General features: G+C 44.3%; 1 protein-coding gene across 1 annotated transcript; it reads left to right on the forward strand.

The window, feature by feature from the left end:
- The first annotated feature begins 301 nt into the window (after positions 1-301).
- On the forward strand, positions 302-23325 carry mrc2 (mannose receptor, C-type 2). The gene is given in 30 exon segments (XM_029437585.1): positions 302-619; positions 5543-5947; positions 7238-7411; positions 7546-7710; positions 8119-8232; positions 8508-8602; positions 8604-8652; positions 8742-8933; positions 9772-9926; positions 10083-10187; positions 13002-13117; positions 13232-13380; positions 14854-15071; positions 15431-15573; positions 15659-15752; positions 15829-15958; positions 16397-16429; positions 16540-16706; positions 16946-17114; positions 17196-17338; positions 17699-17807; positions 18109-18275; positions 18358-18466; positions 18559-18797; positions 18904-19066; positions 19311-19460; positions 19709-19822; positions 20367-20546; positions 20794-20817; positions 20913-23325. Coding segments are annotated over 30 exon segments (4419 nt in total). The 5' UTR covers positions 302-492; the 3' UTR covers positions 21134-23325.
- Positions 23326-25207: the final 1882 nt, after the last annotated feature.

Consider the following 25207-nt stretch of genomic DNA (forward strand, 5'->3'; position numbering starts at 1 on the left):
GGAAGCTCTGATACGTTTAAAACATCAGCCTCAGGTTTTATATTTGTATCGTTGTTTATTTAACTGTACTTTTCCATGATTTAAGAATATCTTTTCATTTGTATTATTTCATAACCTCAGATTAAAATACTTTTTACGGGATTCATTTGAGTTCTTTGTCACCAGTCCTCTACTTGGCTGCTATTGGGGGTCCTCTAAGGCGCCTGGAGGTCCTCGGACCTCATGTTGGGAACCACACACACACACACACACAGCGCGTTGTTGACGCTGTTCCATTCATTTCACTCTCATCTGACTGAGAGGCAGACGGAGCTCTAGCGGTCAAACTCTCCACCAACTCTGCATCCCCCGTCCTCGGAGTGAGACACTGGGGCAGTTGCTCCGGCTTCGCTTTTTTTTCCTGGGTTATTTTTTTTGCAGCGTGTGCGTGCGTGCGTGTGCGTGCGTGCGTGCGTGTGTGTGTGTGTGTGTGTGTGTGTGGTAGTTGTGAGCATGCAAGGCAACGACCGTCACCGAAACAAGGAATCAAGGAGAACATGGACAAATCGGCAACTTACATTTTACAAATGCACTTTATATTTATTGATCTTTAGTCTGGAACTGAAGAGGAGCGTCACGGGTAAGAGGAAGATCAACTTTGGCTTCATTTCATTGATGTAAAAGTCGAAGAACCGAGCCGACGTGTGAACTGTTGTGCATGCTTTTGTGTTGATAACGAGCTCCAGTCACAAAACGCATCAGAAAGCTGAGAGTGAAAGATAATGTCTGCGTAATGTGAATGTGGTGCGTCGGTATGCCACGAACCAAAAGTCCGAGCAGTGAGTGGAACCAGATGTGGAGAAAAACGGGGGGAGGGAAGGGGCTGCTGGCTTATTTGGCCGTCTTTATTGTGATTTCTATTTATGCACTCCGTTTCTTTAAGCATCGCACTTTTCCCTTGTGTTGTTCTATGTTTGTGCCGGATGGTGTTTTTGTTTTTTAAGGCTACACTGTAAAGCTGACGTGAGGTGACGCTTCATTTGGCACCCCCGCGGGCAGATGTGACCTTTACATCCTGTTACAGGCTGCAATTAACACATTCAGTCCGACCCTAAACAGCTACTAGACCATTACATGTTATGGGATGTGTGGAGGGTGAAGCCACCTACACAATGTCTTCCAATGAACATTGGATTTCTTTTGATCACATCATATTTTTTCCAGTGTTTTTTGCTTGTCAACTGGAAAATCAGAGTTTTACTTCACTAGTGTCAGTGACTTGATAGGATGATGAGGTGAGATGTAAAAAGGGGTTGCATGCAGGATTTAAGACTTCATTTAATCACGTTGATATTACAAAAAGAGAGTTTAAAGTTACCACATTGAATTTTCTGGCGTCATCAAGCGACACTCGATGAGCTGCATTGATTCCTCGATTGACGGATAAGTAATCGGCAACTATTTTGATCGATCTTTTAAGTAATCTTTCAGTTTTCAGCCTCTAATATGGAGATTTCCTGCTTTCCCCTGTCACATGAAACTGAATATCTATTTTGGACTAACAAAACAAGACGTTTAAAGATATCACGTTAGATTAAGATTCTGAGATTGCTTTACACTCCCACTTTTTACACTCTATATATATTTCTCTATATATATAATATCAGCTACTGCTCGACACACATCCAAAATAATCTGCTGTTCTTTTTGACGATGCTCAGTTGCTTAGTTTTAAAATGACTTGCGCCCATCTGCCATCAAATTCCCCTGTTGCCAAAGTTTACAATCATTTTTCAATTACTTTGGGACCAACTGGATGAGCTGCACGAGGATCTGAGAGGGGAAACAATCATTGTTGATTTATTTGATGAAAATGTTGTCTCTCAGGATTTGTTATGTGAAATGTTTTTACAATTCTTAGCCACCAGAGTTGAACAGCTCCTCATGTCGTGCAACGTCATACATCTTTTCCCCATTCTTTGTTGATCTCAATGGAGGAAAGGATTAGAGTGACAGTGATGATCATGATTTAAAGGAAATATTATTTCCCTCATCTGTGTCTGGCAGAACTGCAATACAACCGAGTTTATTTGGGCATGAAAAGTTCACACTAACGTGGTGTTGGATTTCAAAATAAGTTTCCCCATTCATCATCCGTGGAGCTTCAGCTCTGCGGTGTTCTCTGGTGCCGAGCTTTGGAGCACAGTCGTTCCTGATCTCACACAAAACACCCATCAACATTCATTTCATCTCTCATGTAGCTGCATTTTGTGTATAGCTCGTGTCTAACAGGGATTTAACAGTTAAAGCTAAACTGTAAGTCATTTTCCCCATTACACCGTGCATAAGTGTGGGAAGGATGGAAAGTTTGCACTTATTCTCACTTTGGTGAACTTGATACGCTCTTTCCTAGATGTTGTGTGAGCGTGGCTGCGGGATGCCAACAGCACCTCTCTTCCTCTCCTCTCCCAAGGCTCTTGGATGAGGTTAAACCTATCCACAGTTTGGATTTCTTCAAGGGCCAGACCACCATAAAACACCAAAGAAACAAACACAGCAGGCTGGAATTTCCTGCCTATTTGTTGCTTGTCATTATATCACACTGGACAGTTAAAGCCCTGTTTTTTTAATCTCAGACATCTGTCAAAATAAAGAGAGGTTACGGGAAAAGCCCCGCTCGAACGTCAGTTTAGATCTTTAGATACAAGTTTAATAAAAATAAAGGAATGGAAAAAAAGTAGGCCACTTAGTTTTAATTATCTGGCAACAGCAATAAGTCTCACTCCACCAAACAATGTGACATGGAGAAGTTTGTTGAACTCATAATGTCTCATGCCGAGACTTGCTGTTGATCCATCGCCCACGTTTGCTGTCCTCAAAGCCGGTCCAACAGATGACCGTATTGTGGAGGTGGAGGTTCTGGGAATATGTGCACCTCCTGGCGCGTGTCCTTGGCTGTGAGTTTCATCCTCTCTCTTCAGCAGGAAACTGTCTTCAGCGTTGCGAAAAGAGGTGACAGGGCAAAGAAGAGGATGAGATCACAGCAGGAGAGCTGTTGTGGCTTAGCTTTCACAGGGCTCAATGGCTTAAAGTTAATCTGGAATTCTGCACTCACTCTGATTGCCCGGGAGTTTTTCTCACATCAAACATCCAGTTGTGTCCCCCCCTCCAGACTGGAATTAAAAAACCCTTTTGAATTTGCTTCTTGCTGTCTGAAAGTGCAGCTTCAGGTTGTCTTGGTGGTTCAAAAGCTTTTGCCTGGAACTTTTCATATAGGCACATATTTATACTGAGCTTATGTTCACACACTGAAGTGAATTCAACTCTCCGTGTAATGCTGATTTTTACTCGGCTGGTTCCCACAGGCACCGTCAGAGCCGACACTGTGGTCTAATTGTAAAAACAGCTTCAAGTCCCATTGTGGGAATGTCCTACGACCGATTCATTGGCATTGTCTAACTCCGGCTATTCGAGTATCTGTAAGGGTTTTTTTTTTTACTTGCAGTGACAAGTGTAACTAAATCCTCAGCTAAGATTATAGTACATCAACATTTTATTGTCTGTTGTGCTCCCACTGTAATTACAGAGTACAGATGAATAACAGCAGAGAGCTGAGGACACGTCTGTCACAGAGGACGGTCTATAAACTATCCCCAGGGCTTAAAATAAAAACATTTGGAACAACTTTAGAGCTGAAGCCATCGGTCAATCGGCAGAAAATGAACTATTTTGATAATCGAAGCACCGATTCTATCATTTGCTGTTTGTCTTTGTCTCATATGAGAGTAAACTAAGTACCTACAGTATGAGTTTGGGATTGTTGAACGGACCAAACGATTAATTCATCAATTCATCAAGGAAATAATCAGCCGTTTAGGATGTGACAGGGTTGTGTTTGTGTTCTAACACTTCCTCTCTCAATGGATACACCACACAGGGACTTTCCACAGGCTTTTTCTTCTTCTTGTTCTAACGTTTGATCCTGCGCTGGATTATGTTGCATTATTAGGAGTGACTCGAATACCAGCTTCATGGAACAATAAGCAAAAACCAAAAGCAACTGAGAAGTTCTGCATGTGAGTTTGACCTCCCTGAGAAGATTTATTTTGCTGATTTGAATCTTTCATGGATAAAACAATGAAGTGTCAGTGAAGAAGCCTAACAGCCGGGTGTTACTGTAAGATAGATGGTGATTATGTCTGATTACACCGTACAGAGCACTTTCTACCTCACGCTGTAGCGCTCGGTGACTGTGTTTGCAACCGACCAAATGAGCTAACACTGCTTCTGAGAAACTAAACCGCAGAGGCTGTGAGCATGAAGAGAGGCGTGTCCACCGTCTCCTCCAGATTACAGGGCGTTTTACGGAGGCTCTTGATGAGACTCTATTGTCTCTGTGTCTATAAAAGCAGCACAGGAGGTTTGGAGTGTTTGAGATTAGAGGGGTTTCTGCAGACTGAGCACAGCGAAGTATCCACACAGGAGAGTTGTGTTTTTCTACCAAATGCCCAGTGATCTTTTCCCACCTTCCCCACTTCCTGGCCTCTCACAGGAGCCCGCCGAGTAGGAATGCTGAGGGTCTCACTTTTTTCACCTCTGAATCTCACGTCTGAGAGAAAGGGTTTATGTGAATTCTGGGGATATTTTTCTTTAAATCTCTTTTTTTAGCAGCACCTTCGTTTAGAATCACTCCAACACTCCCTGATTTGTCTTTCTTTCTCCCAACTGACTCACAACCACACGTTTTCACAATCCTGGCCTCTTGGTTACCGATCTCTAAATCCTGTGAATAAAAGGAGTGAAGGAAAACCACATATATTTCTGAGAAAGGGTGTTGGGTTTTGTTCCTGAAGTCACTGAGGCTGGCGTCCAGCCCCCACTCTGAATGTGTTAAGTTCAACACTTTTTTATTTTTAGTGTATTTGTATATGAGAACACTGCAAAACTCTAAGTTAACACCTTGCAGGCAGCCAGAGCTCCTCAGAGAGTCACACTGGAGTAATGTGAATAATGGCGTCAGTGTACAGCAGAGTGAAAACGGCCTTTTCTCCCCAGAGGATCATCACAGTTTCATCAATTCAATCAAACTGAGACCTGTGAAAACATTCAGTTATTTAGGTCAAATGTACAGATTCTTATGATAAAGACCTTTTATATATATATATCTATCCCTCAAACCCACCGGCTGCTGCGCTCCCCACAGTCACACCATACATAAACAGACACCACAACATGTAGCGAGCGAGGTGCGAGGCGATTCCAGGTCAATCCTGGAGAATGAGGGGACCTTGCATTAAAAACACGTGCAACCACCGTTCACAGTTTATTGCATGACATGTTTTGTAATTACTTCCTGCTGAGCGCTCTTTCATATCATGTGTACACAGGATTGAACATAGCACAGAGGCCATAACGTAAACTCCTTCTAACCCATCACTGCATCTATTAATGGAGATATTGATCCGGCCGCTGACCTGTTCTCTTGTCACATTAGCTGGCGACACAGAATCCTGTTTTCATTAGCGTTATCGACTGATGCCATTGTTTCCCTCTCTCTGCACAGCGCCGCTGGACTCTGATGAGTTCGCATTCTTCCATGAGGGCGCTCAGGGGTGCCTGGGGGTGCGGGATCACTCCCTCGTCTTGTCAACATCCTGCGAGGAAGACAACCAGCGATGGAAGTGGGTGACCCGGGGTCGCCTGTTCAACCTGGGCTCCTCGCTGTGCCTGGGCGTGACCACCGGTAACGTCACCTCCAGATCGGACAGGTCTCCTCTGGGCGTGTACACGTGTGACCGCGAGCCCCCCAGGATACGCTGGACCTGGAACTGTGGCCAGGTGTTGGACAACCTCAACAACTACCTTCCCTCACCCTCGCTTTGGAACTCCTCCTCAACGGCCCCCATTTCAAAGATCAAATGGACACTGCATGGTGGTGTGCAGGACTTGTGCTCTAAAACATATCGTGGTGAGCAGCTTGTAATCAAACTACATCAGATGTGCTTAGCCATGATGCGTTATAACCCTAATAACAAATGAGATCACAAGCAGTGCACCCATCCGAGGAATCTGCAAATCGTTCTCCATTAAATGCGGCGAAGTCCCTCATGTCCCAGCTGTAGTGATGCAGTGAGCCGGCGAGCTGCTCCTGCGCTGTATGTTTCCCTCAGTGCCAGAGAGACTTACTGTTGTGAGTGCCACAGCTGTATCGGATCAAATGGATATAGCAACATTTTGCTTTTAGGGCATCTTTGAGGACAAGTGGCTGGCTGCCAGTCACAAAGCCAAGGAAAACATTGCTGGTGTTTGTAAACTCACAGTAAACACACAGTTGTCCTTGCCCTCAACTACATTTGTATTTATATATAGTTTTCAGTCCAGATTAAATCTAACCATGGTGGTTCACTGCTAAGCCTAATTTCCGCTGTCAGTACCATCCTTACCGATATCAAATGTCGAGGCTCAGTGAGACGACAGTTAACATGCCGGACTGCAATTAAAACCAGATCTGCCATAAACGTAAAAGCAGAAAATCTCCCTTTACTTCCTTCTTGATCCTTCCTCTTCTCAGTCTCGTTATCTTAGTTGTGGCGAGGGAATTGGGCGCATAGACATGTTCAACTTTCAATCGCCGATCTTCACAAGTTTCTTTGTAAAGTCGACTCGCTGCTGGAGAGGAATGCCTCACACATTAGTCAGCGTAGGAGCAACTCTGCTGCAGCCAGCCAGCGGCTGAGCAGAGAGGGAAGTTTAACATGTCTGCCCTACTTTCCATTGGCCTAACTTGTCCTGGTAACACTGCAGATCCAGCCTCTCCCTCGCTCTGCTGCTGTTGCACTTCTCTTCACACCGTACTTTACTTGTGGAATCTAGAGACCAGGGTTTTTTGTCAAACTGTAGAAACATAGATACGGATATAGTGTATACGTTGAACTAGCCTGGCGATCTGTTAAAGACATTGCTTTGGAATATAAACATTCAGATCTGATCTGAACATTTTCCTGTTAACCTGCACATTTCTGTTTGTTTACTCTTCCTTCTGCTGATCACCATCTAACCTTACTGTTTTGACTTCAACATCATCCTGTTTGCAATGTTGTCGCACGTGTGTTTCACCGTGTGTTTGATTGTACAAACCCCTGGGAAAACAGATACGGTATTTCAGTTCAGCAGAGTTCACAGGCATAACTTTAGGCAACACAAGCACGGCCTGTCTGTCCTGCAGGGATTCAAAGTCTCTCCTGTCTTTGCTCCCCAGAGATCTACACAATCCAGGGGAACTCTCACGGCCGGCCCTGCTATCTACCCTTCCTGTACGACGGCCAGTGGTTCCACAACTGCACCAGTATCGGGCGTGAGGACAATCACCTGTGGTGTGCCACCACCCACGACTACGGCAAAGACGAGCGTTGGGGCTTCTGTCCTGTAAAGAGTGAGTTATCGCTGGAGAAACTCAGCGAGCTTCACCACATTTTCCCCTCACCCCAACTGTTTACTTAACTGTTATTACCTCCTGCTTCTCTCCCTCGTCCTAACACACGTCTCATCTCCTTCCCTCACTGTCAGGCAGTGGCTGTGAGACTTTCTGGGATACTGACCCGCTGACAGACAGCTGTTACCAGTTTAACTTTCAGGCTACGCTGTCATGGAGCGAGGCTCGGATCAGTTGCCAGCAGCAGGATGCAGATTTGCTCAGCATCACCAAGCTGCATGAGCAGACATACATCAACGGTAAAGTCAATGTGCACATGTGTACGGAGACGTCCACTCGTGTTGTAGTTACTTGATTTCCTAATACATTTCTATTATCAGCGATAACCATACTGTATTTACAAGGAAGCTGCATATCATGTCTATCAATCTCAAATATTAAAAGGCCATTTAGGGCAATGCAATTTGCTGTGCAGCATAAGATTGACTCACATTCCCTCTCCCAACAGGAATAATTGATGTTTGGGATGTTGTGACCCTGTTGCCACTATTAGGCCCTTATTACATAAGAATGATGTCATCAACCTAACACAGTGTTGACCGTTAAAATCCTCCCTCACTAAAGTACTCAGAGAAAACCGGATTTTCTTTTTGTTCTTGTTATATTTCATAACATTTGAAAAAGTGTTTTTTTCCCTATGGTTTTAGGTTTACTGACGGGCTACAGTGCAGCTTTGTGGATCGGCCTCAATGACCTGGACATCAATGGCGGCTGGCAATGGGCCGACTCTTCACCACTCAAATATCTCAACTGGGAGTCAGGTTAGACTGTAAAAACAACTCAACCTTTTCTGGCCTTTTTTTTTGAAGCTCAAAGCGTCTGTGGTCTTTTTTTAAACATCTATTTCCCACAGAATGCTGAATGAGCACGTTTGATCATTTTTAGCAACACGTTGCTCCGAGTTCAAATACACTCGTGCTGGCCTTCCAGTGCACGTGCAGTTACTGTCGAGCACTGGAGTGTTTGGGGGGTTAGGTGCCTTGAACAAGAGTACCTTGGCTTTAGTGATGATTTAAAGAGTTTCTTTCCCCTCCAGACCAGCCAAACCATGCTGATGAGGAGAACTGCGCTGTCATAAGAACTGAGTCATCGGGTCGTTGGCAAAACCGCGATTGTTCTGTCGCTCTGCCAGTATGTGTGTAAGAAGAGGCCCAACGCCACCCTGGACCCCTTCACTACGGGTCGGTGCACTGACATTACAATTAGTCCATGACGGTGAAATGCAGCACCAGTCCACAGTTTGATGGGTCTTATATGTTTGCTCCCACAGACTCGTGGGCAGATGATGAGAAGTATGATTGTGATGTGGGCTGGCAGGCCTTCCAGGCTGGCTGCTACAAGCTGACTTCAGACAAGATTGACTGGGATACAGCTCAGAAAACCTGTCAGAGGATGGAGGCCAACCTGGTCAGCGTCCACACCCTACCTGAGCTAGAGTTCATCATACGCAACCTGAAGAAAGGTGATTTGTCCTTTTTTAAATACTATACCTTTTCCTCTGAACTGCATTGCTATTGGGAGCCGCAATTCTCTAAAATCAGAGTTTAATCTCTGTTCCACAGGATTTAATCTCTGTTCCACAGGATACCCACTAGGAATACACTAATGTTGAAGTTCGTAAAGAGTTCACACACTCAAATCTATCCGAACGCTCTTTAAACTCTCTTCTTCAGTTTCTCTTTTAAACACAGGGGCGTACAATGCACCAATGTTTCCTCTATGCTTTCTTCAGCGTGACATCTGAATGCTTTCTGATAGATTTGGATATATTCCTGTTAAAATAAGTACAAATATGAACGTTTAAATTGTATTTTCCAGTTGTTTTGCTACATTGTATGTCCAGAGCAAGCTCAAATGTAGTGGAAAGTAGGCAGCTCACTCTTTTCCCTGAGCTGAAAAACAGCCCAAGAATTGAGGAATTACATTTTTAGGTCATGGAACTGCTCCAATGCAATAACTGAACCTCATGGAAAAGTTTGTCAGTTTCATATAATGCTCACAGTTGTAACTCTAATCCTGTTTATAACTCTCCCTGCGTCCCCTTACTGTCGTCCGAACCTGAAGGTCTTTCTCATGTGATCTGATCTCTTCTCTCTGTCCAGTGGTAGAAAGTAACTAAGTAAATGTACTCAAGTGCAATACAATTTTGAAGTACTTTTTACTCCACTTTAATACATCAATGCTATTGCTAATACTTGTGTACGTGTGAGTAACTTCTTGAATGCAGGAGTTGTATTTGCTGTAACAGAGTATTTTGTCACTTAACTTCTGAATACTTCTTCCACCTCTGCCTCTGTCAGACATCGACCAGCTTTGGATAGGGCTCCATGACACTAATATGCAAATGGACTTCCAATGGACTGACCACACGCCCGTCATCTTCACCTACTGGCACCCCTTTGAACCCAACAACTTCCGCAACACCCTAGAAGATTGCGTCTCCATCTGGGGAGCTGTGAGTGAACCCCCTTCAACCTCACACTGACCCCCAAAGTCTGGGCCCTTAATCACCTCAAAGTAATGGACTCTCACTGTCAGCGAATCTCCTCCGTTTGTATATATTTAACAGCTGCGTTCTCTCTTTCTGTTTGTGTCTTGCTTACATGTGCAGGAGGGCCGCTGGGATGACAGCCCCTGTAATCTGACTCTGGCCTCCATCTGTAAGAAACCGGGAACAAAGAGTGAAGGGAAGCCGCGGCACCGAGACTGCAAACAAGTATTACTCTTTTTCTCTCTTTGCATTCAATGCTGCATACTCTCCTTGTGCTGTTTTAATAATGTACCCCCCTTTAAAATATGTTTTCAGCCAAGTAGCCCCTCAGTAGCGCATCAGTGTCTGATTCACTAAACAACAACTTTACATGCTACATTGCAAATGTTTAGAATCCATCTCTAAATTCATGGCAAACCAAAACATGCAATAACAGAAAGACAGAACTGAACTGATCAGATATTTCTTTATTACATTTAATAATTCTCTTGTACCCCCATGCAGTACTCCAAATAACCCCTAGGGGTACTAGTACCCCATTTGAGAATCACTGCTTTAGATAACTGGTTTTGTTTTCCAGTTCTGGACTGGATACACTTTTTGTTTGTGTTTTTGTCTTCCCTATGTCTCTCAGCTTTCCTCCCCAAAGACTCTATTTAGATCTCCTGCAGCATGTCTGGGCTCTTATTCCAGCTGCTGACAGGCTGTAGTGTGGCCGGGAACATAACTATTATTGAAGTATTTCAGCCGTTCCTTCACCTCTGACCTCTTTTTCCAGAACTCTCCTTCACCCCTCACCCGTCCACCCGTCCACTGGTCCGCAAGTCAGCCTCCAGTCTGTAACTGTAATATAAATCACTCCCTTAAGACTATGAGCACGCACAAACTGAACTGGACACACACACTCTTTCGTTGGCTTAAGACATACTGTACTTCCGTGGCCCAAAAAACTAAATACATTGTATTTTTAAGGTATTAAAATTGTCATTTGTATCTTCATTCAACAAGTATGGTCAGTACATACAACAGAAATGCACTACTACGCCCACTACTTGTGGGCAAACTGAATCCCATCTGGAGAATCTATGTACATCTGTCTTTGATTTCCCACTCCATAATTCTCTCCATATGAGACTTTAAGCCTCTCATACCTGACTTTTGACAGTTTATTCCAATAATGTGTGACATAGGTGATAATCACAGTGCACGAAGAAAACAAAGTGTGTGTGTTTGTGTGTGTTTGCGTTGATTTATGACGTAAATGATCTGACGTTGAGAGCCGTGCTGTTTCTCAGCTGTTACATTCAACAAAGATCTTCGTACGGATTGTTGGTGTAATGAATCTTTACGCCTCTCCCTGGGGAGCGAGGCATCACGGGTGGTGATGTGACTGCGGGGCCCTGTGGCGGTTCGGTTTGTATCGAGCAGATGCGATCACTTCACGCAAAACATGTGAAACAACAATGACAGAAAAGCCCGCTGACCGCTTCAGCAGCATCACGCCACAGGATCCCCCAAACCATATCCTCCATCCAGCGCTGGGCTCAAAGACGTCCATCACTGTAATGCTGTCATTTTACTTACTGACGGGAGCAGTCACTCATTACACTAGTGTTACATTTCTGCGTCCAAAGATAGGGATTTTATTATGAGGATAATGCAGCGGCGGCCCGGGGCGTCAGCAGCTGCTAAGGGCCCCTCAGTCACCAGGGGGCCCCTACAATAACTAAAAACGTGAGCTCTTTTTGTTTAATTCATTGTTTGTGATTAGATTAACTGTTTAAAGACAAAGTCCCTGACTTAGTGCACTAGATGTCTTTCAAGGTTGGCATTATATCAAATAATAAATTCTAGAGTAACAACAAAAGTGTATCTCAAAGCGACTAAAATCAATATTCTTATTGAAAAAGACAGCGCTGTTTTGCTGTTTTGCTGTTTTGCTGTTTTGCTGTTTTGCTGCATAGGTCAGGCCCTCCAAGAAAAAGCTGAATGTATTGCTTGTTTTCAAATGCTTGACTATAATATTTGGATGATTCAGCTTCTGTGGTTGTTTATGAGGGAGATACCAAAAGTGGATAATGGACACATGGTGTTTCATAACATTACTACATACTAGTATGATTGTATTTGAAATATGTCTCAACACTGTCACGTTATTGGGAACTTGCTATCGTTCAACACTGATGTTGAGATTGTAAGACAGGGAGAGGAATGAGAGTTAAGGAGACGTGCGTTCCAACACATCAACCCTCTCCAGCAGCCGTAATCTTTGAGGTTTTTGTCTGGATGCCAAACGTGGTTGTGCAAAAAAAAAAGCCTGAGGTCGGGCTTATTCACACAAAACTGTATACGAGCTGTCTCTCACCATCACTCTCCTGCAACATGTCACCCCTTGTGACCTTCTGCGTGTTGGCTGCGCTCTGCATCTGTACACGTCCACAGCTACAGTAGTGCTCAGCGAGGAGGACTCCAGGCAAGGGAAAAGTTATTTCTGCATGCCTAGACCTGCGCTTCCTTAATTCTGCTGTTGGGATACAGTTCACTGGTATAAGTGGAACTCTTCTGTTTTGACTGTTAAGAGTTTCTGAGAGACACCACCTCTTTTTATCTCTGCAAAGGAGGATATGTTGTTGGCAGCGGTGGAAAGTAACTAAGTAAATGTACTCAAGTAAGTGTACTTTACGTTTGTTTCTGTGCTTCCTTGTTTAAACACAAGTCTTTCACAATGCTCCCTCCCCCTCAACATGCTCTGTGTTTCGTTGATTCTCCTTTTTCCTTTAACTGCTCCAATTTATTGTTGGCCTATAAATTGCCTTAATCAATTTAATTGTCTGACTCACTTGAAATCTTGCATTCCATCATTTACAAAGCACCAATGTTGCTGTGACTCAGACAGTATCCCACAATCTGCATCCATGTGTATGTTGATGCACATCCACATCTACATTTATTATAGAGTTCATTTAAAGTGCTGCACAACCTTTATTACATGTTCCATATCCTGCTAATGTCCTCTCCTCTCCTCCCTTCTTCTCTCAGGGCTGGAAATGGCACAGTCCAGCTTGTTACTGGGTGGGAGAAGATCTGTCTTCCTTTGAAGAGGCCAGTAAGTCCTGTGAGGACCAAGGAGCCACCCTTGTTACCATTACCAATCGGTGCGAACAGTAACACATACACACACATACACACACACACACACACACACACACACACACACACACACACACAGTCGGTGCTGCCTTTCTAAATGTTCCTGTGAATCTGTACAGGTTTGAGCAGGCCTTCGCCAACAGCCTGGTGTTAGGTCGCTCTGGTGATTCCTTCTGGATCGGCCTCCATGACCAGGGCAACCCCGGCTCTTTCCACTGGCTGAGCGGGGATGAAGTGTCCTACACCAACTGGAATCGCGACCAGCCAGGTCGGTCACTCACTTAGAGAAATGTATATCATTTCTGTGTATTGTTTACTCCTGTGCAATGGCAGATAATCTGCTGCTGCTGTAACATAAGAATTTCCCAATTTGGGATCAATGAAGTACATCTATCTCTCTCTCTCTCCATCCCTCTCTCTCTCTCCATCCATCCATCCCTCTCTCTCTCTCTCCATCCCTCTCTCTCTCTCCATCCCTCTCTCTCTCTCCATCCATCCATCCCTCTCTCTCTCTCTCCATCCCTCTCTCTCTCTCCATCCATCCCTCTCTCTCTCTCTCCATCCCTCTCTCTCTCCATCCATCCCTCTCTCTCTCTCTCTCTCTCTCTCTCTCTCTCTCTCCATCCCTCTCTCTCTCTCCATCCATCCATCCCTCTCTCTCTCTCTCCATCCCTCTCTCTCTCTCTCCATCCCTCTCTCTCTCCATCCATCCCTCTCTCTCTCTCCATCCATCCACCCACTGATTCTTCATCTCTTTAAATGTGCTGTGATGAGTTCACTTCTGTAGCTGGAGATATTCAACATAAGGTCCGTTCTAAACCAGAGCCAATTCTGGATTTAATCTACAAAGAAGAAACTGGATTGGTCCCCGGTCTTTTATGTTTTTGCCAAGATACAAGAACTCCATCGTGATATCCTGATTTGGCTGTAAAGCAGCTTTGATTAGCTGACAATCTGCAAAAATGATCCGCAGCAGTCAAAAGCAGCCAGCGGGGGAATGTTCTGATTTAGATTGAATGTTTCACAATTGGACAAGTTTGTTGAGAAAATTGCAAACTGATTATTCACAAATAAATACAAACAAATAGTCATCGCAGCACCAGAAGAATGAGGCAGCACACGGGGGAACACTGGAGTCACCAGAACTTCTAAACCAGACTTGGAGACGAGTTGTGATATGAACACAGATATGAACTGTCTGAACTCTGCACAGATTATAGCTGCACTGTGTTGCGTTAGACTGTGCTGGTTAAAGGAGCTCTGTGAAGAAAAAGGTAACGCCTGCACGCTTACTACGTGCCACCAAAGTTTAATAAAGACAACATCTCGATCCTACTTTGATCTCCGTCAGGTCAGAATGCTTGAAAAATGCATTACGCTTCGACCCCAGCACCGCTTCTCTTTAAAGCTCCAAAGCCTGTGATTGTATCATATCATGTATTTTTCATCCCTGTGTTTAATCTTTATGTATCTCTATATCACACGCTGTTGTCATGTGCACTGTGTAGGGGCGTGTGTGTTATAAAATAGCCACAAACCTGGTTTACAGGAAATGTTGCACTAGTTTTGAGAGTGTGTGTGTGTGTGTGTGTGTGTGTGTGTGTGTGTGTGTGTGTGTGACGCTCATAATTGTCTTCTAACAAATATGCAGTCACATTTTTTTCTCCTCTATTTCCACACGTTTCATCAGTGTAGCCTCTTTCTTTGCACTCACCTACATTTCACCCTGTATCTATTTCAGTCAACGTTCACGGCGGCTGCGTTTCCATGGCAATGGGCTTCGCAACAGGTCTGTGGGAGGTGAGGGAGTGTGCGTCATCGAAGGCGAAATTCATCTGCCGTCAGAACCAGGATGCGTCTCTGAGCCCCGAGCTGCCCGTCCCTCAGCCCACCCCGAGCCTCAGCGGCTCCTGTCCCAGCGGCTGGAAGAGCAACAGCAACCTGCGCTACTGTTACAAGGTGCACACAGAAGATGTTGCACAGTTTCACACCATCAGTGCGCTGCTGGCTTTTCATTTCAGTCACACTTTGGACTTAAATGGCCTCGGCTAATATTTAAATAGTTAATTACCTTTTTTGAATCCACATCTTTATAATGCATCAATAATTAACAGCCATGCACAAACTACACCTAAATCAAATATAGCACAGAAATGACACAGTTATTATTTAAATCGTTAGAGGCTGAAGTTACAAGCACCACGTTTCTACTGTCAGATGGTGGACACAGGAGTGGAAGTAACACTACGGCTAACACTAATGGTCTTACACCACTATTTTAATTTGACTATAATTACACCTTTATCTCCTGTGTGCAGGTGTTTCATTCCTCCCAGCTGGAGAAGAAGCTGAGCTGGCTGCAGGCTCATCTAACCTGCCGGACACACGGAGCCAACCTGCTGAGCATCAGCATCCCTGAGGAGGAGCACTTTGTTCTGCAGGTCCTCCATGAGATCTTTGGGTGGGCGTGCACCTCTGAGCAGATGACATGTGATGTGATACGATGATAACAATGTTGATGATGATGATGATGATGTGGTCCACAGGGAGTCAGAGGATGAGCAGCACTGGTTTTGGATTGGATTGAATCGCAGAAACCCAATGGACAACGGCAGCTGGAAGTGGAGTGATGGACTGGCTGTGAGTAAAGACAAGGTGAAACCTAACTGTGTAACATAAAGTTTGAAGCTTAATCTGTTTACTCTTTGTGTCTCAGTTCACGTACCAGAACTTCGGCCGCTACTACTACAACGTCCGGCAATGTGCTGCAGCAGACTTGGGCACTATGACCTGGCTGGCCATGCACTGTGACTCTGAGTTAGACTGGATCTGCAAGATCCCCAGAGGTACAACAACACTGGACCTTTTCTTCGGGCTTCTTTAGAAAGTCCTGTACTGTCTCAGTACATTAGCACCATCTTTAAATGCACATTATGTCATTTTGATTTAGGTTCAGTCTCCTCCTCTCAAAAGCAGCTTCACGCTACACATTGCAAAATATCCGCTGATGGTGGCTGAGCTTGTTTCTCTGATAAGTCCTTCATCCAGTTAAAATATACAGTTAAAACGACCAAGATCTAAAAGAAGTTACATATTATAACTTCAGAATGAATGTTTTTTGTATTATATTCCATGTTTCACATTTTCTATTCATCTTTAGAAAACCCCTGACAGCTTCTCTCTCTGTGTCTCTCAAGACTTCCCTTTTTTTTAATCATTGCACTTTGTGTCTGTCACATTATGTGTGTCATGAATACACTTTTATCTTGTGTGTGTGTTTTCAGGTAGTGTTGAGAAGGAGCCAGACGTCTCTGAAGGTCAGTCTCATTCTCTCAGCTTTGAACTTCTCTCAGTGTACTGCACTTATGTCCAAACCTTCCCATTATGTCCCGTGACTGTTTCCCTTCTCTCATCCCTCGTCTGTCAGGCACCACTTCCCCAGAGTGGATTGGCTTCCAGGAGGCTGAATATAAATTTTTTGACCACCGCAGCACTTGGGACCAGGCCCAGAGGATTTGCTCTTGGTTTGATTCCTCGCTGGCCTCGGTTCACTCAGCTGAGGAAGAAGCTTTCCTGGCCAACACTTTAAGCAAGGCACTGCACACTTTATCAAAAAAAACCTTTTACTCATTAGTCCACATAATCCAAAAATGCAATTAATGACCAGTGGTTTAGCAGGCAATCTATCTTCATGAGGGAAAACCCTGAGAAATACCTGACAGGCACCAACCTGTTAGTGATCTGTGTAATTATTGTGTCTATAATCTGCATGGCAGCCTTTAAGGTCTGCGAGGACTCGACATGCCTTTTCACAGTTCCTCTCTCACGTTCAGATGGTGAAGGCCGAGGGTGACAACTGGTGGCTGGGGCTTCACACCTTCGATAACGATGGCCGTTTCCGCTGGTCTGACCACTCGGTGCTCAATTATGTGTCCTGGGCCCTCGGGAGGCCGCTTCCAGTCAGCCGTGACCGCAGATGTGTCCACATGGTCGCCAACAAAGGTGAGAACAGCCGGAATAAGAGACCTCAAGAGACTAAGTAAAATACACATACATGAGCTCGTATTCTTCCCTCCCTAACAGCTGATTGGGCTGATCAGAAGTGCCACTCTGACCTGCCGTACATCTGTAAGAGAGTGAATGTCACAGGTACTATTCCTCCAACTCCATCAACCCCCCACCCACCTGCAGGCTGCCCTGATGGATGGTCTTCCTATCAACACAAGGTAGAGCTAGAACACACAGGAGTTCATACTCCTTTCACTCTTATACTTCTTTGTTTTGCGTTTGTTCTAATCTTTGTTTTTGTAAATACTTTGTTTTAACTTTATCCATTAATTGTGTAGTTTTAAAATCCACCAAATCTCTACATTTGAGAGCATATATTTAATATGTTGGTACACGGTAGTAACTATAAATATAAAGGATGCAGGATGTGATGCATCACATAAGTATAACATGTGATTAATGAAACATTAAGCACCCGTTGTTTTATTTCATGCACCTGCTGCTTCTGTCCTAACTCAACCCAACATGAGCCATCTTAATTCTTTAAATGTGTGCAATGACATCTGGTGTTTCTGTAGTGTTTCAGAGTATTTGATCAGACAAACCGCCTCACATGGTCTGCAGCCAAGTTGAAATGTGAAACGCAGGCGGGTGTACTGGCAGTGGTGTCCAATCATTTGGAGCAAGGTAATAACGGCAGAATACAGCCGGCATGAATGTTCCTCTCTCCTTGAATGTACATTACTTCCTCTCAGGTATGATTAGTAGGTAGTAGGTAAGTGTGTTTGATCTGTCAGTGTGAGCAGCATCACATAGATGTGGTGTGTTGTCGGCTAGCAGACAGACAACTGCACTGAGTGCACTTCTAGTTTTAATAGGAATGGATTGCCTGTTAATTAGTAATTAGTGTGTACTTTAGATGTTTGTGTATGTATCACTGTCTCACCACACACATTCACACTGATGCATTCGATTCTCCTCCTCACAGCCTTCGTCACCACCCTGCTTCAAAATGCCAGTGTTGACCTTTGGGTGGGTCTGACTTCAGACTCTAAAGGTCATTTCCAGTGGGCCAAGCCGGGCCTACTCAGCTACACCAACTGGGCTCCTGGAGAGCCACTGGACAACAGCGGACCACACCACAACAAGACCCCGGTACTCTCACAACACCTCACCTATCACACGTGTCGTGTCCTCAATCTCTTCCTGTTCTCATGGTTTCACTGTCACCTCTCAGGGAAACTGTGTGGTGATGATTCATGGGAGCCCTCAGAAGAACACTGGCATGTGGGCCTCCCGAGCCTGTGAGATGGAAAGTAATGGCTTCATCTGTCAAAGGAAACAAGGTGTGATATTGATTAACAACCACAACAATGTATTTTGCACCACAAACAGAAGTCGACTGAAATCATCTCGTGTGACTTTGTCGTTCCTTCAGACTCCGGTCTCCCCCCGGCCCCAGCTCTTCTCCCCGCCTCCCTGTCAAAGCCTTTTGAGCTGGGCGGAGCGACTTACCGGGTTGTGGAGAAGCGTCTGGACTGGACCGGCGCGCTGCACCTCTGTGAATCTTTGAATGGGACCCTGGCCATGGCGAAGGATCCCTACCAGCAGGCTTACCTTACACTGCTGATTAACAGCCTGCGCCGGCCGGCCTGGATCGGTCTCTACAATTATGGAGTGAGCCTATTAACTTACAGTGTATCTTTTTATTACATTAATAGAGTTAGACGAGTGCAACAGTGTTTTCCCGGCTGAGTGATTTTGAGTATTTTTATGTTTTCAGGGACGGAGCTTCACCTGGCTGGGTGAAGAAGAAGTGTCGTATTCAAACTGGAAAGATGGGGAGCCGCATCAGATGGCTGGATGCGGTCACATGACCACTACTGGGCAGTGGACTATGACTCCCTGTGACGCCAAACTGGAGGCTGCTATCTGTCAAATTAGTGGTACGTGTGTGTGTAATGTAACAGCAATGAATATTAATAACCAGTTAAGAAATGCACATTACAAATCATCATAATGCCATACACAGAGCTGTTGTGTGTACACACGTCCTGCATAAAGTTTTCTTTCCCTTCATTCCTCTTCTATAGTGACATTAACTACTTCTCCACTGTCGTTAATGTTTCAGCGTATTCTGTCTCACTATTTTGCAATGTAATAATCCCTGTTGTTTTTCTCCTGGCCCAGATGAGCCTGTGCTTCACGAGTGGATCTTCCCCGGCCAGTGCCCCCACTCTCTGGGAGACTGGGCGTGGGTGCCTTTCAGAAACCACTGTTATGCCTTTAACCTGCAAAGTGTTAGACTGCAGCAGGATGCACGAACATCCTGTAAAAAAGGTAGGGAAGAGTTTCAGAAGCTTCATCAAACCTCCACCGTCTCCCGCCGTGCTGCCCGTACAGCTCATGATACCAAAGGGCCAATTAAGTGCAACACTTCTGCCCTTCTCCGCTGCCTAACATAATATACAAAATGCATCAATACGTCTAAATTTAGAGGCGTTATTCACTGAGCTGCCTGCATCATTGTTAAATCTCCCTGCATGATTAATTCCCTTTTGGTATTTCTTTCTCTTTCTCTCTTCTAGTGGGAGCTGAACTTCTCTCAATCCTGGACGAGACAGAGAACGGATTTGTGTGGGAACACATCCAGAGCTATGCAGAGCAGGCACATGGAGCTTGGCTGGGCATCAGTGTGAAAGGTCCAGCAACGTTGCATCAGACAGTCCATTACATCTCTCTCTCTCTCCAGCAGCAAACTTATTAACCTTCAGAAGTTTATTCATCCAAGTTTATTCATTTTAGGCTGCTTGTAGGGTAATGATATTACTCTGCTTGCAGATAATTCAGAAAGTTTTACCTGATTGATTATCATGTTTTTAATAGGATTATCATGAACCAATTAATTAAGTGGAGGAAACTTAATTAAGACTGTTGCTATCTTGTCAAATAAATGTGATAAAGCAACGTGCATTATCTGGGAAGAATTAATGAATTCAAACTGCTTTATTATCTGGCAGTGTAATTACATCATTTGAGTGAAATGCCCCCAAAATATGCTTGATAAGCTAACGGGAAGAACTTAATCCAATATTGACAAAACAGAGATGTCAGGCCGAACATGATATAATGAATTGGCTCTCCTTAAGATGCAAATTAAGGAAACAGTTCTGCTTGAACGTGTTTGAAGCTCCTCTGAGTGTGTGTGTGTGTGTGTGTGTGTGTGTGCATGTGTTCCTGCTGCAGGTAGAGGTCTAGTGTGGAGCGAGGACACAGAAATGTCGTACACCAACTGGGAAGCGCACGAAGTCGCCTTCTCTGTTCTGTCTCCAAACTCCTGCTTCTGGATCCAGAGCAACAGCGGCCTGTGGAAGCCGGGCTCCTGCAGAAATCGCACACATGGAGTCATCTGCAAACTGCCTCGCGGTGAGCACACACTACGTACGCAGAGAGGAAGTCGCTCTCACAACCAGTGTGGTTGAGTTTCATATCAAACAACAATCAGATGCTTAGATCAATATTGGCTAATCAATGGAAAGAGGTTCACATACGATACAGAAGCATAAACCCTTACACCCTTTGTACGTTTGAAGACGCACTGAAATACAAACTACCATAGAGATAAAGTTAAAAAGATATATATTAAAGCGACTGTTCCTGTTTCCATTTGCAGCTGCTGAAACGTCAGCTGTCACATGTGAGTATGAGTATCTGCTGCCATGTTATTCTGTTCACTTCCAACATTATTCACAATGATTCATACTGATTCATCCATCTTCTACCTCTAAGCAGTGGAAAGCGACCACCTGCCCACTCTGATCGTTGTCATGGTGTCCGCCCTGGTGCTGGTGGTGTTGATCGTCGGCGTGATCTACTTGTACCGCCGGCGAACTGTTGGGTCCCGGGGGTCCTACGAAGGGGCCCGCTACAGCCGCACCAACTCCAGCCTCGCTGAGCAGGTCGAGAAGAACATCCTGGTGTCTGACATGGAGCTGAACGAGCAGGCAGAGTAGCACCCGGAGCCGACGTGACACAGGAGAGGCTGATTTCAACGTGCTGACTGTCGACTGATGTTTTTGTTGTCTCTTTTGAAACCAAAAAGAATCATTTTAAAGTACTGAGGGGCTGTGTAGAGCACAGCAGATGTTTAATTTCAAATTGAATCCCCGCCTTCTCAATCCTCTTTTGCCAAGATTTAACAGTTCTAGCAAATTCTCTCCAGACAAATCAGATCCTTCCAAATGTACAGCTTTTCCCCAAAAGCGTTCATGAAGGCCAAGGATGGATCTCCTGGGAGTTTTGTTTTACAGCCGGATAATTCATCATAAATCGTTTCTTTATGAAATAACTCCTCGCTCTCTGCCCGGGTGCCAATGTCAAGTTTTGTTTGGTGTATATTTCCTTTGTTGTTCCCATTTTGATTGAAAGACTCACAAAGCAAAAAAAAGTACAATCACAGTCACAGATCGACTCTTAACTAAAACCTTTTGTCTCCTTGTGTCCTCTGCACACGCAGTCACAGTCTTCTTTAGGACCAAATTCACTTTTTACATTTTTTCCTTATTTTCTGTTTTGCCTTGACAGTATTTACCTGAACTTGAGGTGTTTTTGTTGTTGTTGTTGCTGCATTCATGTCCTTCCCCTTGATTTGACATTATGTGTGCAGCTGTAGAAACTGTTACTGATGATGCATGTGTGGTTTTTTGTGAGTCTGCCTCTCACCTCCTTTCTGATGTGACACGTCAGCACCAGCTGTCAGAAGAGGAGGAAGAAGTCCAAATGTGAATGTGTGGAGGGTGACAGGGAGCATCGTTAGTGGTGACCGTCTGAGGGCAGTACACTAGAATTATGCACATTACTAATGCTAAGTTCTGAGTACTGAAAGCTGGTCTTTAAGTTGACTATGTGATCGGACTTTCAGCTTCCATGGCTCAATGTACATTTTGGCACTTTCTACTATTACCTTGAGTTAATTCATCCACTTGCCTTTAGTCGTTTTTCTTAAGGCATGGTTGCTGTCCTGTGATTCCAAACTTTGGTTTGTTTTGGCTTTTCACGCCGCCATCTGGTGCTGATTCAGCAGTTTTTTAAGGGCAGTGTTTCTCTTTGTATGCACCATGAAAAAGGGTTTGATATTTGTCTGATTCATATTTGTACGGTTCACTTCTTTGTATGTGCTATCTCTTGGATATTTTTCACTATTTCTCTTTGTAATGATGCCGGTTTCATTATGTGTTTTGACTTAAATACGACTGAAGATATTTGGAAACTTTCCTACTTTTATGGGATAATTGCCAACACATGAACCTCTCGTTCCCCCACAAAGAAAAACATCCCTCACGTGAATGACACCATTGTATATATGAGAGCCAAAGAATGTTTTTTTAAAGTGAATTCACAATTTCCGTAAAAGAAAACCTCCTTCCGTTCTTTTTCTACGTCATTTTAAGGTTTCATACATTTGCGCAATGACCGAGTTCATTTGCCTCCTCAAACATTTTTTCTTTTCCCCTCAGCTCTTGCCTCTGAGTGCATTTCTGTCTTTCTGCTTGCAGGAACGCTTTGGAGCCATTTCAATCCAAGGCTTTTGGTGTCTGAAAAAAACACAGCTTTTTATGCTCTGTGAGTTGGACTAAGATAGAGGGGGAAGGGAGGAGGAAGAAGTGAGTGTGTGTGTGTGTGTGTGTGTGAGTGTGTGTGTGTGTGTGTGTGTGTGAGAGAGAGAGAGAGAGAGAGAGAGAGAGAGAGAGAGAGAGAGAGAGAGAGAGAGAGAGAGAGAGAGAGTGTGCAGTCTCCAGCTGTGGAATGTTGAGTCGGCAAGAAGAGCTCAGTGGCACGTCTGGAACCAATCAGAGAAGGAGGGCTCAGGGACATGAAGGGTCAGAAAGAAGATTGAAAAAAGGAAAACTACACGAAGGAGAAAAAGGGGGGAAAAGGAGGACTGTGAGGAGGAGTCGGGGATGTAGGGAGAGAGCAAGGCAGGGAAGGAGGAGTGTAAAGGGTGCAGTGGTTTGTCCCAGCCTCAGCCCGGCCTCTGCTGGTGGTTTTACTGCACAGATTTGTCTTTATTTGCAGAATGATGTGAACTGATTGACCCCCTCGATGCTAGCCGGCTCTTGTCCCTGTGAAGATTAGCTGAAGCACCTGTTTGCAAACGTTTATTGTTGCATTTTTATATGAAATGAATAAAGTCTATGTTCTCAAATCTTCTGCTTTCAAAGTTATTTATGGATTATTATTCATTGTGGAGCAGTGTGTCGTGTGACATTGTTACCTGTTTACTTCTCAAAGTGTTTGTTTATCACATTTGTTTGTAACTTAGTTGTAAGTTTTACAAGTCAGTCAGCTGGGAAATGAATTGAGGAATTGATGTGTAAAATGTGGACGCAATGTGGATGTTTTTCCACAAGAGGGCACACCTCGCTCGCTGTACGGGACACGTCCTCCTGCTCATGTTACCATTCTCCTCTCAGAGCTCAGTGTTTTCTATAAATCTCCACAAAGGTACAAAACTAACACACAACGACCAATCATGTCTACAGTTAATTATAATATAGTGAGTGATTTCACCTGATAAGATGTTGCTACTGTCGTTAGCAGAGGTGGCACCAAGTACGTCTCAAGTCTTTGCACTCAAGTCCAAAGTCAAGACAGTCAAGTCACGAGTCATAATGCCCTCTTGACCAGTTTCGAGCCGCATGTTTTGCATACTGTAATTCGTAACGTTAGCTCTTCATGCTTCTCTCCTGCAACTTGATTGGATGCTGTTTGCTTGGTTCAAACAAAGTGGATCTGGGGAATTAAGTGTCGACCTTGTGTGAATGAATAGCGTTGGCGTTAACTGAATCAGGAAATGACTTGATTTGTGGCACACTTTATTAAATACGTTTTAATCTTTGGTCTAGGGGGGAAGGTATCAAGTCATTTTCAAGTCAAAGTCAAGCTGCAAGTCCTTTTTGATTTTGTCAAGTCGAGTCTAAAGTCATCAGATTTGCGACTCAATTCTAAGTCAAGTCATGTGACTCGAGTCCACACTCTTCTTAGCCAGCGTGAGTGTAGCAGCTACAAGCCTACACTCCCTCTACCATTCCAACACGGACACAAGTGGATGTTTTAAATCCAACACCTGGTGTAATGGGAGCTTATGGGCTCTACTTGCCAGAGACCTGCACCTCTGCAGTATCTCATCAGAGCCAGTAAATTGCTTGTTATTCAAATCAAACTGGCTCCCTGTAATCCATCTCACTTAAGATGGGTGTCACAACTCATCCAACTGCATGCCGCAGGCACTCAGTTTAAAGCATTCAGGGGTTACGTTCTCCAGCCGTTGTTTGTACGTTTCACAGCCCCGCCGCCTGTCGTTTGTAATGTGCCTCTGGTGTGTGGAAACTATCCTCTAAGAACTATAGTTTACTTTTACACACCACCTTTTTCTGTCCGTTAAAACTCAACTTTAGTTCTGTTAAGCATCTTTGCATTAGCCTTGTTTGTAGGCTGTAGTCTAAATACTCTGTTAGTTGTATTTATTATACCTTAATGTTTTATTACTTCAATCTTCACCACAAAGCTTGCTAGTTAGTTGCGTTTCAGGCGCACTCCAGAGTTTCACAACATCTGAGGTTAGCTGATTTCATTTAAATGTTTCCCTGGCAACAGTTTGATCAAGTGTGTATGTGTGTGTGTGTGTGTGTGTGTGTGTGTGTGTGTGTGTGTGTGTGTGTGTGTGCTACAACTTTGCCATCATCTTTTCTGATAAGAAGACCTGACCTATCCGCCTGAGATGTTTCTCTGAAGGCGTTCTTCTTCCTATACTTTTCATTTTAATGACTTGAGTTTATTATAGAATCCTTTATTGGCAGCGTTTGCTTTCCTTTTCCTTATTTGCTCATTTAATGATGCAGTAATGCTCACGGAAAGCTCACGCGGTGATGTCAAAGTGTATGTACGAGGTGAGAAGGGTCGACTCGTGAAGAGGAGTTTACGGTGGCCTGTGGGGTTTCTCTTTGCACGTCTTGCCTGAGGCATCTTGAATACACCTGTCTGGGGTGTTTGAGTTTAAAGACAGGTAGCGGCGTCGGAGGTCTCTG

The sequence above is a fragment of the Cottoperca gobio genome, chromosome 8 (assembly GCF_900634415.1).
Source record: "Cottoperca gobio chromosome 8, fCotGob3.1, whole genome shotgun sequence".
Lineage (NCBI taxonomy): Eukaryota > Metazoa > Chordata > Actinopteri > Perciformes > Bovichtidae > Cottoperca > Cottoperca gobio.